General features: G+C 32.7%; 1 protein-coding gene across 1 annotated transcript; it reads right to left on the reverse strand.

The window, feature by feature from the left end:
• Window positions 1–286: 286 nt before the first annotated feature.
• LOC146914586 (uncharacterized) lies at window positions 287–1,477 on the reverse strand. The gene is made up of 2 exons (XM_085721091.1): window positions 1,399–1,477; window positions 287–1,200 (listed from the first exon to the last, which is right to left on the reverse strand). The coding sequence occupies exons 1-2, from the start codon at window positions 1,475–1,477 to the stop codon at window positions 287–289; spliced, it is 993 nt and encodes a 330-aa protein (XP_085577217.1).
• Between the last annotated feature and the right edge of the window lie 16,890 nt (window positions 1,478–18,367).

Here is an 18,367-nt window from a genome sequence, read left to right on the forward strand (position 1 = left end):
GGAAGGAACCAGTATAATTGCTTTGTGTCGTTCTTCTTCTCTCTCTCTGTTTTACTCCGCTGCATTTAGATTCTGATCATCACCTCAGAAGCTGTCTCACTTAGCTTCTGATCAGTGTGTTCAGTTGTTTAGGAGAAACGAAGAATTTTTCAAAACACAATTTAACCCCCCCCCCCCCTTCTTGTGTTTTTCTCACCTTCAGCCTTGACATATCTTGCATATCCTGCTCATTAGTAAATTTATTACCAGCATCATCATGAAGAGAGGTTATACGATTTACCTTTTTTCAAGCCGTAGCCGAAGCGTGAAAAAACTTGGTATTTCGGTTGCCATCCTTACACCAATGAGTTTTTGCGTGTTGACACCAATAGGCATCATCTTGGGACAGTAGCCGTTGCATTCTTTTCCTTAGCTCGAACATGCGAACTTGGTCCTCACCAGAAGATCCTAACCGAGTTTCCTGCAATTGTTTACGACAATCTTCGATGTCAGTTTTTAATTTATGGAAATGTAATTTTCTCCAAACAGACATGTCTTCCGCACAAGAGGAAAGCTTCAGAATAATAGTATGAGTAGAATATTCCGGCCAAGAGTTAGTAACAAGATCCTTAAAACCCGGTTCAAGATGCCACACATTATCGTAGCGAAAATGGCGTTTAGAAACATAAGGCCGAGGAGTAGGAACAACATTTACATATATGGGATAATGATCAGAAGCAGGTGCCACCAGAGTTTCAACACTAGCATTCAGAAAAATATTAAACCACAAATTGTTAGCAAGTGCACGATCTAACCTTTCTTCGACGGCACGCGGTGTGCCTAGACTTTTGAACCAAGTAAACGGATAACCTTCAATTGGAATATCAGACAAACCTGAATCAATAACAGCTTGACGAAAACCGTTTATAAGCCACGGAGGTCTAGTGGTGCGCCCCCTTTTTTCACTAGCATCAAGGATATCGTTAAAATCACCAAAGATACACCAAGGACCTGTAAATTGATTTGAAAGTTGTCGAAGAAAATTCCAAGCAGCAGTTCTATGACCTCCATTAGGATAGCCATAATAGCCGGTAAGTCTCCAAGTACCAAGAACAATATCATTAATCTCAACAGTAATATGATTACTTGAAAAATCAACAAGTTGACAATGTAAAGAGTTGCGCCAAAATAAAGCAAGACCCACGCCTCTACCGGTGCGGTCTACAGGAAAACAACAATCGTAACCAAGCAAAAAACGAAGTTCTTCAATTTTATTTCGGTGAGCTAGAGTCTCATTTAAGAATAAGAGGTCCGGATTGAAGTGTCGGACTAGGTATTTAAGGTCGGGAATTGTGCTCGGGCTACCTACACCCCGACAATTCCACGCCACTAGACTCATTTACCTTGACATGATTAGACTTACGAGGCATTCTAGTATTTCACTAATATCAACAAGACCTATGTCATTCCCACAAATTCCAATAAACTCCATCGCCATAGAGGCTGCACCCGTGGCAGCAAAGGCAACAATAGCTAATGATAATTAAATCCACTACCAATCCTTCAATAATGTATGTGTGGCACAAGAAAAATAATGGAACAAGGAAGACAAGAATAAACAGCACGTTCACCTTTGTCTCTAAAATACCAATCCTCACTGCAAATAATTATTAATTGAGTAGCAAAATATTAATAAAGAAACCAAACCTCTCCCGGCAAGAAGATGGCCGAAGCGAGAGCAACCGAACAGCCCATCAAAACAATCACAAGCTAGGTGTATGTTGTTTTTGGATTTCCAAACTATTGAATTTGGATTTCCAAATTCTATTATCTACCAAAGTTCTTACTAGGTTGAGTCACGACCAGGTCGCTCTCTTTAAGACGTTTCGTGGCACTACCCAAAATTGTGCAAAGTAGACTATCAACCACGCCGCCTCCAGGATAAAACAAGCTCAGCTACAACTGTGCGGTTAACTACTGCACCGTAGAAAATCGTTTGAGAATTACACCTTCAAATATGGTACTAAGACCACTCTTTAATACTGAAACCACTTTAATATGGTATTGTTACCACTCTATAATGGTGCTAAGACCACTCAAATATGGTGTTACCACCATTCTAATCTTAATTTCTCCAAAGTATCAATATGGAACTACGACCACTCAAATATGGTGATACCACCATTTCTCCTCAAATAGAAAATATTGAAATAATTTTTATATACCGTTAAGATCATTCTTAATTCCGACGGGACATTGTTTATTCCAAATAGGGACTATGATCTTAAAAGTACTCTTTATTTTGAAGGGACGTATATTACCGAAGGGACTATGAAGTGTATTCTAAAAGTGTATTCTAAAAGCCCGTGCGTTTATGACCTTGCACGTGTATCCCGGTTTTAACGAACGCTCTAGGTATTCTGCCCCGAATTCCATAGGAACCGGCCCTTAGTTCCACATTCGTATAGGTGAGTCTATCAAGAGTACTCCTGTAGCTATGTACTCCACTCCAAATAGAGTATAGATCTCATTAAGAGTTTCTATTATCTCATCCTTCTATCGCTGCAGGATTCATGCTTTCTTAATTTTCTCATAGCATGTTCTATCACTTGTGACTTGTTATTACCCATTGAACCTATTTCTTGGGATCTCCAGTCATGTAGGTTGGGTTACCATCACTTGTGACCTTTGGGCATTAGTCCCATCCTGTTGGATGTGTTTAAGACTTTCTTTTTAGTAATTCCTTTCGTCAAAGGATTGACTAATTCTTTATCAGTACGTACATGATCTACTTTAACCGTTCCTTTTGAGAGTAGCTAGCTCTCTAATACTTTATGTGTTCGTCACTTAATAATCGTCTCTTACCATTGTGGTAACGATTCTCAATTTTGTAATAGCTGCAGACTATCACAACAAGTTAACACTTCTGGAAACGGTTTTATCCACTAAGGGATCTCAACTAGCAAGCATCTTGTCAACTTGCTTCTCCACTAGTTTTCTCTAGTGTTCTCATGTCAGATTCATTCCATAGTGGACTGAGTCAATATTATTTGTTTTAACAAACAACTCCTCTAGTGATGCTCAATGTGCAAACACAAGTCGCTAAATATTCATCTGAAAGATATTTTATATCTTGTACCATTTAATATGTTACTCCTAGTGAAGTAATCTTAGAGTCATAGTCTTCTTAAGGCACCTCATGACTCTTTCTATAGCATGACAATGCTTCTCATCCGTCTATTAGTAAACTTGCACAAGAGTTTCACGACATCGGCAATGTCGGATCTAATACATCCAGTGGCTTACCTAAGGACTGCCAATGATGCTCGCATATTCTATTTGTTTAACTTCATCTCAAGTGTTCTTACACTTGGATCATAATATATGCTTGCAATTTTACACTAAATTAATAACATTTTCTTAAGATCTTCTCAACTTTGTGAGATTTATCAAAAAAAGGTTATCTATTCTGATCTAGTAATCTTGAAACCAAGAATTACTTCAATTTTGTCTAGGTCTTTCTTATCAATGTTGTTGAGAAACAATGATTTCACATAATTCATAACATGAATCTTTAAAACAAATATGAGCAAGTCGTCTTCATAGAGACATATGATCGTGCAAATATTATTTGTCACTTTCATTCACTTTCTACTCATTCGATAGCATTAGAATGCCAAATTTTTCATGTCATTCCTTAAGAGTTTATTTTAGACCATACAAATAATTATCTAACTTACAGACCACCATGTTTTCTTGTCCATGAATCGCAAAACCTTCAGGTTGTTTCATATAGATTTCTTCTTCTAGTTCACCAAAAAAAGAGGCAACTTTCACATCCATTTGGAGTACTATCGAGTTATGAACGGTGGCTAAAGGGACTAGTACTCTTATGGATATGATTTTTGTGACTGGTGAATGAATGTCGAAGAAGTCTATATTTTTCTCTTTGTCTAAAACCTTTGATTACAAGGAGGGCCTTGTATTCATAAACCGTACCATTAGGTTTTAGTTCTTTTTCCCAAAATCCAAATACAACCGATTAGTTTGCAACTATGAGGCAAGTCAACAAAGTGTCATGTTTTGTTAGACTCAAGAAAATTCATTTCATCATTTATTGCTTTTAGCCAAAATTCAACATCCAATAAGGATATAGCTTTGTTTAAGGCTTAATGAATCTTCTTCCAATGTATAAACCATAAGGTCCATACTCTTTAGCAATTTTAGCTTTCTTACCTCTTTAAGGTTCTATAACATCCCGTACGATGTTCTCATAACTATTTCTAATTACATGAATGTGATTAGATATAGTGCCCCCACTAGTTCTTAATTTTTAGAAGGGAATTTATTTTGCCCCCACTAATGTCGTGCTCCCATTAGAGCCCCCACTAGTGCCCACACTATTCTTTAGTTAAAAGGGTAAACATTTACATAGAAATCGACATCTTTTAAATTCTATGATCACTTTAACATTTAGGTCATAAAACCTATATGTTTCGTTATTTATCGCATACCCGATGAATACACATTCATAGGCTCTACTAGTGAGTTCAACTCTCGGGGTCCAGAATCCAAATATAATTCAGACAATCCCAAGTTCAAAAATAAGACAAGTTGGATTGTCTTTTCTTCAAAAATTTCTTAATTAGAATTTTTGTTCTTAGACTTGGGTACTCTGTAAATTTCAATTTTCGTTATAAAAATTGAACATTCAAGCATATCAATTTTTTTTTTCCAAAATTCACAGTCATCAATAAATATGATAAAAACATCATTTTATCATTTCTAATTTATGTGTCATCAAATTCACACATATCATAATTTATTATGTTTAGAGATTCATATTCTCTAAATTCTGATTTATATGAACTTTTGGTTCATATATTTTGACTGCAATAAATAAAATTGTCTAATTATAACGTTGGAATTAAATCCAAGTTACTCAAATTTAAAATTAAAAGCTTGTTCGTGATCAATTTTGACATGTCAAATATTAAAATCACACAGCTAATAAAATAGAAGGAGAATTTAATTTTTAACATACCATCAAAGTGCAGTCTTTTCCCACAACAATGCATGGTACACAAGTCTCTCTTTTAAGTCTGAGTCAACTCAGTCTTATTCAGTAGAAATCTGAAATTCAGATTCTTTCTTATTTTTATTTTTAGAGCATGCAACATGTCTATATACCCAATATGCCATAAAGTTTATGGCAATTCTTGTTATTGTTTTAAACAATAACTCACGTAAGTACCAGCCATTAAAAAAAACTTTATCAATTCTTGTTACTGTTTAGTAACAAACAGAACCAAACATTTTCTTTTCAGCTCAGAACGTTTGTTACGTGACTGCTTGCATTATTTTATTTTCATCTCCAAACATTTTTTTTGGCTCGTTTCTTTTGTTTTGTAACAAACAAAACTTGTTTGGTTCTGTAACTAATAATTTGTTTTGTAACAAATTATTGTTTTCATCAAATAAATTTTTAGTGTTGTTGATTGAAACAACAATCACTTCATCGTTTCAGTCGAAAGATGTAAATCTATAGCTTGATTTATCCTTAATGTATTTAGGGACAATTGAACCTCAATAAGTAACTTCTTCGGCAGACATAACATATTGAAACGTCTTAAAATTGTTGTTTTTGGATTTCCAAACTGTTGAATTTGGATTTCCAAATTCTATTATCTACCGAAGTTGTTACTAGGTTGAGTCACGACCAGGTCGCTCTCTTTAAGACGTTTCGTGGCACTACCCAAAATTGTGCAAGGTCGACTATCAACCACGCCGCCTCCAGGATAAAACAAGCCCAGCTACAACTGTGCGGTTAACTACTGCACCGTAGAAAACCGTTTGAGAATTACACCTTCAAATATGGTACTAAGACCACTCTTTAATACTGAAACCACTTTAATATGGTATTGTTACCACTCTATAATGGTGCTAAGACCACTCAAATATGGTGCTACCACCATTCTAACCTTAATTTCTCCAAAGTATGAATATGGCACTACGACCACTCAAATATGGTGATACAACCATTTCTCCTCAAATAGAAAATATTGAAATAATTTTTATATACCGTTAAGATCATTCTTAATTCCGACGGGACATTGTTTATTCCAAATAGGGACTATGATCTTAAAAGTACTCTTTAGTCCGAAGGGACGTATATTACCGAAGGGACTATGAACTTAAGACCATTCTTAATTCCGAAGGGACATTAAACCGAAAAGGGACTATGGTCTTAAGAACACTCTTAATTCCGAAGGGACAGAAAGGAGTAGAAAAAGGAGAAGGACTTGTTAAACAAGTCGAAGGAGGGAGAAGAGATGAAAGACTCGTCAACACAAGTCAAAAGGGGGAGAAGAGAGAAAGAGTTCCCGACAACTCAATGAAACTCTTTGGTGTGTGGAATGGACTGTGTGAGCTCTCTATTTATATAGAAAATTCACAACTAATAAGTGAGAAACTTTGGGAACAAGTAATACATTACTTTGTCATTAAGTAATTCACATATTAGATCTAGTACAAAAATATCTCAATTGAGTACCAAAATATATTAGATTTAGTACAAAAATATTTTAGCAAAACTTGGGGACTACCAACGCACTTTCTAATAATAATAATGATTAAATTAATTATTTAATTTATCATTTCCAAATAATAAAATATATATCAATATATATTTTTCTCTAGTGCTTATGTACCCCCATTAATTAGAGGTACACCCCCACTATATAAACACTATGTTCCATCCGATGTGGGACTTCCACTTTTTTCAATTCATACAACACTAGTTCTACCCAACATGGGAATTTGTGTTTAGTCTGTTAGAAATTTAGGTCTTAATAAAAACAGATTTCATAAAACATGTTCAACAATTATGAATCAATAGCGGAAGCAAACAAAACATTGAACATGATTATGATCGAATCTACGACATGTTTGATTTATCAAGGATATCAAGAATTAGGGTACTAGGAATACCTGGATAAAACTTTCATTGCAGCCCTTTCAACAGCAACCAACAACAACGGTAAACAAAGAGAGAGGTGATCTAAAACAAACAAGAACGTTAGCGGCGGCTAATTTGGTTCTTCCTCAACCGGTACCTTTATGCCTCAAGTTCTCTTCAGATGGGGAGAAGAGAGAGTTCGCCGTGTACGGTATATTGGGGACCATAGCCTATTTTATATTGGATGACCATTAGGGTTTCCCATTATTCCGTTAATGGGTCATCCAGACATCCACTCATATTGAGTCCATATCCATTAATTAATTAATTAATATTCTAAATAAAAATCTAATAGCCTTATTACTTAATTTGATCACTAATCAATTAAGGCTCACAATTGATAAATAGCTAATATAATTTATTATTACGATATTTGCCCACATAATGATATTGGAATATAATAAAATAATAAAATATTCCAACAATCTCCCACTTGGGCTACATATCTTAATAATTATATCAGAATTCTTTAGGCGCGCATCCGAATGCTATTTATCTTTAGACTTCAACTTTACAATCTGGTCCACCTCATACATTAATAATGGGACCACCACGGCTGTCGTCACTGACGTATAACGTGACGGAACCCTGACGACCACCATATCAATGCACTTGATGACATAGATCGATATGAATGAGTGGCATGGAAATTTCATGCAATGTGATCTCTAAATCATGTCTATTTCCAACTGATCCAACTGAAAACTTTAGTGAGATCAAAACTGAAGTTTGCAAATTCAATATTTGCACAAAATGATACAGAAATGGTTATAATAAATATAACCTCATGAACTTTATATCTGCAGAAAATCATAACATAAAGTCTGTATCAATACCAAAACAAAAGTATAGAACATAAGATAAAAGAGACTCCCACTAATCCAAGACATCCTCAATGACAAGAAGCATATGAAAGACCTTAGGTGTCATGTCTTTGATTAGTGGTATAGCTAGCATAAAGTTTGTCTCTACATGTTCTATCATTCAACAATAATAATCTATAAGGCAATAAATTTTATAAAGGTTGTTGAATAACTATAAGACTGAATTATGTCACTATATAACTTGAGTGATCTTTCAATACCTTAACAATATGCAACCAAGTGACGTGACATAAATACTTACAGTCATTTCTTGAGTTAGGATGTGTATTATCTACTTACATCCAAAAGCCAAAGTCTGACACATTAATGATCTCCAAATTGTTAGATCTCTGATATAAGCATAAACTCTCCCGTTCTCTTTAGTAATCCTTATGGTTGCTTTTTCAACAATTCAAACTTTGAATTGCTCAAATATCTGCCAAACAATCTTATTATATATACGCTATTTCCAAATGCGTATAATAAAATCATACATAAAAATCCTATGGGCAAAGCTTAGGAAAATACTTAAATTTCTGAATTCATAAATTTTCTAATGGGCAATATTTGAGACTGAAAAGTCTCTCTCAGTGATTATAGTCACCCATAACTAATTATGTCAATTTATTTTCAACCTTATTGATATAAATCTTTTGTGATGTCCAAATAATACCTTGAGAAAAATCTCTAAGTATTGAAATGCCTAATACAAAAAGGTGTCCCCAGGATCTTTCATCACTAACTTTTGTTAGAGATTTCCTTGGTTTCACATAACAAACATATATCATTGTTGACTAAATAAAATAAAATTGACATATTAAACTAGGAATATAAACTTACTCCCACTGAACTTGCTAAATCCACAATTCTCCATAATATTATCTCAAAACCAAATGAGAGAATTACTTTATGAGAATGTGGTAACACTAAAGAGACAAATTTCTTAACTTATAAGTGGATTTCATGACTTTGCAAACTATCAACTTTGTATCAATTGAAACAAAAGCTTTATTCAGTTGCACCATATTGTATCATTAATGTCACCATTAAGAAACACTATATTGAAATCCATCTTATGCAGCTCCAAAATTATAATAAGCAAACTAGTATCACGACTGTCCTAATAGAGTCTTTCAATTAAACTAAATAGAATTTCTCTTTTCAGTCAATTCTTAATGACACTAGAATCCCTAGTTCTTGAGGGTGTTGAGTTTGATCTACATGAATTAACTTCTTAACTTGATGGAGAGGAAGAACAATAATGTCCTTATGAGGTTCCAAATAAACTATAACAATAGTAACTATATAAATTAGTTCAGAACTAATTATTCCTCATTCAATTTTGTTCTATTACCATATCTCTCCCCCAAACTCAATATCCTCAAGAAAACTTAACAATTTATGTCTCAAAATTTCCTTAATTTGTGGGACGAAAAATTTATAGTATTCAAAACCTTAAACAATATAGAATGTCACAATCATAACTGAATCGACTCTAATAATTGAACTTAAAAGACACATCGAATCATCATTTGAAAATAAAACTCAAAATATCTTGATTTATTCAAAGAGAAATTAAAACAAAATTTAATTCAAATAATGATTCACCAAATTGTCTTTTAAATACAAAAATAAGCTACTAACGACAATCTAGAAATAGTTCAAAGATGAATAAAATAATCTTTATCGACTATGTCCATTCTAAATTGATATATCTTTCAACATCATTGGACATAAATCAGTCAAGACTACCTTTCTTTATTTACCCTTATCTTTTGAGATATTTTTCTGAATGAGCACCATTTTATTTTCTCTTGCTTCAACCTTTCCTTATTTGCACACTTTATGAATTGATCATTTAAATGATCATTTCTAACTGTAACAGTTATAAACTTAATTGTGCAAAGAGAATACTATATACTGAATTCTCGAACAAGTCATATGATAGTCGAAATTACTGAATTTTCGAACAAGTCATGTGATAGTCGAAATTATAGTGTCTCAGCAAGATTAAATATTTACATAATGTGCTCCTAATATTTTCTTTTCCTAATAATCTTAATGAAATACTCACTCTCCAATGAGAATTTGTCTTTCTCTATATTGCTTTGAAAGCACTTTAGTTTAAGCAAAGAAAATATGACAAAAATATGTCTTCTTAAATAACACCTCAAATATATATGATATCTTAGCTTTATGATCGATCACATGTGACCTATAGAATTTGGTGTATACTCACTTGTCAAACTTGATTCTCACATTGGGTACTGAATTTGTGAGAGAATGTGAGTTTTACCATCCTTATCTAAGGTCTAGATCCAAGAACAATATCAATGTTATTCTTTAAATCCTACATTAGAATTTAACTCAAAATAGCAGATACATAAACTATATTAGTTTAAAGAGAACAAGAGTAGTTAAAGTACTCACCAAAATACCTAGTGCACCATCAATATCAAGTCTTTAAACAATAATATCAATTGCTAGTGGTAATTTACAGCAATGATCAAACAAAGACAATTTACTTTGACAAAGAATAATTGTCATATGTTTATCATAATATATGTGAATGTAAACTCTTAAATATTTAAATAAGTTTACACCAACACAACATCATCACACATGTCAGTAAAATATTAAATAAATGTGCTTCTTTATTTGTAAATAAAAGACCTTAACAAGATACCAAGCGCACCATTAAAACACAATGTTTGGATTGCTAAGAATTAACTGCAAGCGGTACTCTCAATGCAATGATCAAACATTGGTGATAAGTCCTGTCAAATAATAGTCACCTTTGGGCATACTATTACCCACATGGATAATTACGTTATAATCACCACATATTTACCCTCGCAAGTGCACAATTATCCGGCCAAGTTGCGCCTTCCTTGGGGCCGAACAACAACTCGCATGAATAATTTTACACTACATCTTTTGTAAGCTTAATTGAAATCAATTTACACAACAGAGGTTACTTGGGCAACATTATTGTTTCAACTGACTCAACTAATTTTACTAGACAATTTCAATATACATTAAATTGGGTGATAAATCCTGTCAAATAATAGTCACCTTCGGGTATCCTATTATTCACATGGAAAATTACTTTATAATCACCACACATTTACTATCATATGTATGTAACTATCCAGTCAAGTTGTGCCTTCCTTGGGGCCGACGACAACTCACATGAATAATTTCATACTACGCCTTTTGTAAGTTCAGTTGAATCAAATCTACGCAACATAGGTTACTTTGGCAACATGTTGTTTCAACCAAAACAACTGCAATTACTAGACATTTCACAGTAAATTAAATGGGAATGGTCTTAAATTTACAAGGCACTACTGACATAATGTAGGCCAAATTAGTTCTTTATGTTGCTAAGTAATCATGAGGTCACTCGACAACCCTCAAGTGTGAAGACAAATTCACAATAATTGTAAAGAAGATGCAAGTCCCAAAAACAACACCAACGTGTGTATGACAATGCGTTTACAAATATCACATAAAAGCGATAAAAAACATAGCATGAAAATTATCCAAATTGCATGATTAACAACTGTATTATTGTAAAAACTTAAACACAATAAACACTAACATCATAATCATGCTGTAAGTCAAATATTCAATTTTAAGTCAAAAGAAAATTGAATCTTATATGCCAAAAAATATTCATGCCACAATTGATTCACATATACACTTAATGATTCTTTAAATAAAGGAACAACTAATTCTAGAACCAATTATTTCCAACATAAAGAAAACAAATCTTTATATTCTTAAAAAATAAACAAACAGCTCTAGACTCCATATTTTCCAAAGTTTAGAAGAATCAAATCTTTAAATCATGTACTACAATTCTTTCATAATATTTTGAGATTCCTTATTAAAAGACAACATATATATCACAAATATATATTAACTCTTTATTTGCCTACTTCTCAAAATAAACTTTATGTACAAAATCTTTGTGAATCAACCGTGAAAAGTAAAAAATATTTTATTTTACACTTTTCTCAATTTCAGAAATAAATCACTTAACGTACTATTCAAAATTGAAACTTCATCATATCCATGTCCAAATTTTACAAAAGATAATTCATTATTGAGATCTTGATCAATACCAAGTAATTCAGGTCACAAGATACTTAAAACTCAAGAAAGCTATTTGATCAGTATGTAATGCTTCATGGACAGGGCAATATGAAGACAATGGAAGATCAAACTTCTCGTTAAGTTAATCCCTTGCAAATATTCTTACTTATATGGAGAGAAAAAAAAAATATTAAGCTGCATGTGGATTCAAAATAATCACGGTAACAACCACGACTTTTAAGCCAAATCATGATTATCTACTTCATATTTTGAAATTCAAATACACAAATCCATGATTAAAGGGGAAAAAATCCCTATCAGCTAGGCATTTGTTTCAGAATGAAACCAAAAGAGACTAAATAAGGTTAATTGAAGGCTTAATTTTTAACGGAAATCCAAAGCCAAAAACAGTGTAATCTGAATCCATGAACAAAGGCATCGATGAATAAAAGAAGAAAAACAATAATTCATCGACTAAGGATGATTGTAAACAAATAGGCATCCATGATACAAGGGCAGTATCACATGCAGACATGGATAAACAAATAGGCATATCATAGATCAAATAGGCTTTGTAAACAAAATAAATAAAAATAAAGCCATCACACATGTATCATGCCCATCAATAAAGTTGTGCATTAAAAGGCATGTGCCAATTTGTTTTACATAAAGACAATTTTATAACAATGATCATGTTTACGATGTAAACTTCCTGGATATAAACCTTAAAATAAAAATCGCTTTACGGTGAAACCAAAATTAGAAACAACAAATCGGCAAAATCGTTATGCAACACAAAATTTTAGGGTTCACAAGGGGCCAAGCATAGGTACAATTCAAGCACGATATAATCGATGCAATCCCAATAAATCATACATGAAGACCGCTCTAATACCACTTGTTAGAAATTTAGGTCTTAATAAAAACAGATTTCATAAAACATGTTCAACAATTATGAATCAATAGCGGAAGCAAACAAAACATTGAACATGATTATGATCGAATCTACGACATGTTTGATTTATCAAGGATATCAAGAATTAGGGTACTAGGAATACCTGGATAAAACTTTCATTGCAGCCCTTTCAACAGCAACCAACAACAACGGTAAACAAAGAGAGAGGTGATCTAAAACAAACAAGAACGTTAGCGGCGGCTAATTTGGTTCTTCCTCAACCGGTACCTTTATGCCTCAAGTTCTCTTCAGATGGGGAGAAGAGAGAGTTCGCCGTGTACGGTATATTGGGGACCATAGCCTATTTTATATTGGATGACCATTAGGGTTTCCCATTATTCCGTTAATGGGTCATCCAGACATCCACTCATATTGAGTCCATATCCATTAATTAATTAATTAATATTCTAAATAAAAATCTAATAGCCTTATTACTTAATTTGATCACTAATCAATTAAGGCTCACAATTGATAAATAACTAATATAATTTATTATTACGATATTTGCCCACATAATGATATTGGAATATAATAAAATAATAAAATATTCCAACATAGTCTTTTTAACTCAATTTCCACACATGTGCCAACAGTGTAGATACAACCAGCGAGAACCCAAAAAAGAAAACTCAAACGTAATAACAATTGAAATTAAAGGAACGGAGCCTTACAATTGAAAACGGCAATTGAATTCACCCATGAAAGTGGCAATTGGATTCAATCAAAAGATGATGGAAAACTAAGGTAGGAAAAGGCACAAGGCAGATCAATAAGTGCAGGGGAGAAAATTCTCACCGAAGGACGGCAAAATCTCACAAGGGTAGAGGCGGCACAAACCCTAGGAGCAGGTAGCAACCAACGTTAATTGATGAAGAAGGAGGCCGAAACAGCTTAGACTCCGATAGCGGTCACGGTGAATTTAGACTGACGGAGGCATGAGATGGCGGCCATGATCCATGTGTGCTAACATCTTGTGTAGTAGTTGGAAACGTCTAAAATATTGTGGTCCTAATTACATAGAAATGATAATTTTTCTGGTCCTGATTACTCGGAAAGTTATGGATCAATAGTTGAAGCAGTCCTTTTTTATGGTCCTAATAATTACTTAAAATAAAAATGATAATTTTTCTGTTAACATACAATCTTACGTATTTTTTGTCAAAAAAAAGAAAGATATTCTTAATTTTCTCAACAAAAAATTGCGTCATTGTAAAAGTAGATATTTTTGTGTCATTTTTTTGGCAAAAAATATAAAATGATATTTTTGTCAGTACAAATATAACATGGTTATATAAAGTGTGAAAATATTACTAGTAATTTTTAGATTCTCTGGTTTCTGAGAGGGTTTTAATATAATCCCCCTCTTTTTTCATATATCTTTTCTTTTTAATATATATTTGTGTGGCAATGTTTTAATTGGCCACTTTTTTCTTAAAAAAAGATTATATAAAGTGTGAAAATATTACTAGTAATTTTTATTTTAACAAGCTAAAATAAAATTTATATACCAGAAAATGGCTCTCCTTAGCACAAAAATTACAAGGATTGAACAACAGAGTCTTGCAAAAATAATTTATAAGCCAAGATGGAATATCATTAACAATAATTTTTCTAGTCAACATATTGTCTGAGATAACACGAAACAGGAAAAGTAAATCACCTAATAGGCTAATAATAAGCAATGGCGAGGATGAAGCCTCTAAAAATGGTGATCGAAATTAAAAAAGTAATGTATTTTGATTTCAGCTACCATTAACAACGAAGCTTATTCTTTTCGTATAATGTTTGTAAATTTTTCTCCAAAAACGATGGATGGTTTCGGTTCAAAATTTGACCATAAATCAACCCTCTTTATTGAATGAAGGAGAAGAAAATAGGATTTTCACTTTATTGTTAGTCGTCTCATTGTTTTAATGTTAGTCGTCTCATTGTTTGTATTTTGCTTTGAACATGCTTGTGTATAATCTTTTTCTCTTACATGATTTGACAGTCGTGGGTAGTATTTATCCTTAAAATTGTAAACAATACATGCAATCTTGATTTTTTAAATGAGCCCCCGTATGTGAACGGTGGGATTGGTCCCTTCGGATTAATCAGTCCTCTAAGTTAAAAAAAAGATTTGGAAGATATTTTAAGGAGCGGTATTTAACTCAAGGAGCTATTTAGGAGGTTGATTGAGTTGTGACATGTTTTTTTTGGCTTGTTAAAAAAAAAAAATTTCAAATATTTTTCACTTAATATTGATGACTTACCTCTTTGTTAAGATGGTGTTTTCCACACAGACCGGCTTGAGTCTTTACTGACATAGGAAATTTTTAGAATTTTCTATCTCTTCTTTTATACTATTTGAAAAGATTTAATAAAAAAATATCAATGTACTACTATGAATTATGATCCTCTGGGTGGATTTTTATCTAAACAAAATACTTGGTTGATATTTTCTAGAAATCTACTAAACACTGTCCATTTTAGAATCACCCTTCCGTTTTAAAATGAGAAATTTTTGGGAGATATGCAGTCAAATTCATCATTGAAATAGTTGATTGATAATTTATTGAAATAATCTTTTTGATTTCGTTCCCGGGAAATTCATGTCCTAATAAGATTTCATAACAGCCTCTCGGTGCTAAAACGTATTGACATTATTTTCCTCATTCTCATATTTCTCTGCAATTAATCTGCTGTAAACTAACTATCTTAAGTTTTTAGGTGAAAGGAACATAAATAAATTTTTAATTCCACCTGTCATGTGCTGAAATTCTGTTAGACAAACACATTTTTGGGCTCGGACTGATCTCAAGGAGGCCGTTATGATGATGTAGTCAGTGATATGAGGCCGTTTTACTCTCATGCATACTTATGTTTGAGATGACTGTGAACTTTGAAGATGTATCGCAGAAGATAAAAATGTGAAATTGCAAATTCTCTTCCTCAACTATAATCTCCAAATTAAAAGATTTTACTCCCATTCTTCTCTCATAAACTTGTTTTACGTTGTTTAGTTGAACTTTCTATTATTTACGTTGCTTAGGGTTATTTTATTGTACATATTTGTAACTGCACTTCTTTCATTAGTATAGAATATATGAAATAATCAGTATATGAGATACTTGCATTCATTTCTAAGTATAATGCTTTGACTCACGTCCTTGCTGGCTTAGAAATGGATCTTTTGGCTGTCTTTATCGATTCTCATGCTGATGTATTTGGAAAAAAAAAAAAAAAAACGATAAGAGTAAAGATAACGTTGAAGACTTTAGAGTCTTTCATAAAAAACAAAACATGGAGACTTGGAAAATTATCACATATTTTTTATGGTCCTAATATTTATCACACAGATTATCACGTATATATTTTTTGTGGTCCTAATTACTTAAAAATGATAATTTATCTGGTCCTAATAATAATCACGTATATACTTAGAGAAATTACTTAAATATCAGTGTATTGTTTGTGGTCCTAATTACTTAGAAATGATAATTTTTCTGGTCCTAATTACTCGGAAAGTTATGGATCAATAGTTGAAGCAATCCTTTTTTATGGTCCTAATAATTACTTAAAATAAAAATGACAATTTTTCTGTTAACATATATTCTTACGTATTTTTTGTCAAAAAAAAAAAGAAAGATATTCTTAATTTTCTCAACAAAAAATTGCGTCATTGTAAAAGTAGATATTTTTGTGTCATTTTTTTGGCAAAAAATATAAAATGATATTTTTGTCAGTACAAATATAATATGGTTATATAAAGTGTCATTTTCTTTTCTCCATTAAGTTATATTCCTCCCACCAGGCCACCACCTTCTGTGACAGATCACACATCACCGTTCACACCATCAGAACAGCGTCCAAGAGATCATCCAAAAACCCAACAAATAACTGTCAACTGATGTCTCGTGCCACCGCATTTGCGAAAACCATCAGGTGTGTGAAATCCGTGTGCCGCCTTACCTTGATCCGTTCGTTGCCAAGTTTCTGAGTCTCTTACTGTTAGAAATATAATTAAAAATCATTAATTTGTATCTATATAATTAACTTATCTGTTTTGGCATGAAGAGACAGTCGATAAACCTTATTTGGAAAGGATTATGGAAAACTCAAACTGATCTCATTGGATCGATTTCGGCCTTCCATAACAGTATCAGTTGTTGGAACAAATTGTCCTATATATAGTTTATCAGCGAAGAATGGGAGTAAAATCTTTTCACTTGAAGATTATGGTTGAGGGAGAGAATTTGCAGCTTCACATTTTTCGCACTCTGTTAGTAATGTAATACATTTTAATATTCTGCGATACATCTTCAAAGTTCACTGTCATCTAAAACATAAGTATACATGATAGTAAAACTTAACACAACATGTAAGAATCTATTGTTAATGTAGATTTTGTTTTGCACTCTGTTTGGAAAGATTGAGAGATTATAGCCGAGGGAGGGAGTTTGCAATTTGCATTTTTTTGCACTCCATTTTTTTGCATTCCATGTAAGAATCAATCGTTAATGTAATTTTTCTCATGCACTCAACTCAGAAGTATTTTCTTCTATAAGAAATCAATTAAAACCAATAATTTAAATTTTTTTATAGTATTTTACGTTTCTTACTGCTTCAAATTAAAATTTTGAACACATTGTTCCACTACGGTCATAATGTAAACTTCTAGGAAAATTAGAGTAAAAGTTCAGTACAAACCTAAGATCGAATTGAAGAGTGTGTTCAAAAGAGTTATTCGTTAGCATTTCTCATGTTTGAAAATATATGTTACTTCATTCTCGGAGAACAAAGTAAAATTCCACTGGTATGAAAACAAAGAAGCAAGCATGTAGCGGAAGCAGTAAGCACGTGGCGGAAAAACTGATTCTTTCCGACCAATCGACTTAATTTTCATTACTCAAACTTTTCCGACCCTCAGTGAACAATTTGTGGTTCAAACGCAGTTCATAGTTTGGTTCATTTTCTTAAGAACCATGAATGGGCCTCGTAAATATCATATATAAATTATCCTACCTTATCTTCTCAAGCATGGGAAAAGGAAACTAATTACACTGCATAAATCCTCCCATCAAGGATAACCATTCTGATAATAAAGATATGAAACTCAAACACATACAAGTTCTTAGTCATAAACAAATTCACATTTAACACCAAGGCCCCAAACAAACCCCTACCAATGTATGAACTTCAATCTTTAACACCAACGACTCTTAGAAATTGCTGACTGAGGAATGCTAGGATTCACACCCTCTAACACACTCCAATAATAAGTTTAATATTGGTTAGTAGGGTTTTGATATTGTGGTCAGTAAATGAGAAATAGAGAAAATAATTGGTGGATGAAAATAAGAAGACGAAATGATGTGTAAAATTGGCATTCAAACATATTTTCGTCAAGTAGTAAACGCATGTAATCCACATGTACGTACTATATTTTTTTACCATGTCTTAGTGCGAAGT

The sequence above is a fragment of the Medicago sativa genome, chromosome 6 (assembly GCF_051527215.1).
Source record: "Medicago sativa cultivar Bolivia chromosome 6, Bolivia_mono, whole genome shotgun sequence".
Lineage (NCBI taxonomy): Eukaryota > Viridiplantae > Streptophyta > Magnoliopsida > Fabales > Fabaceae > Medicago > Medicago sativa.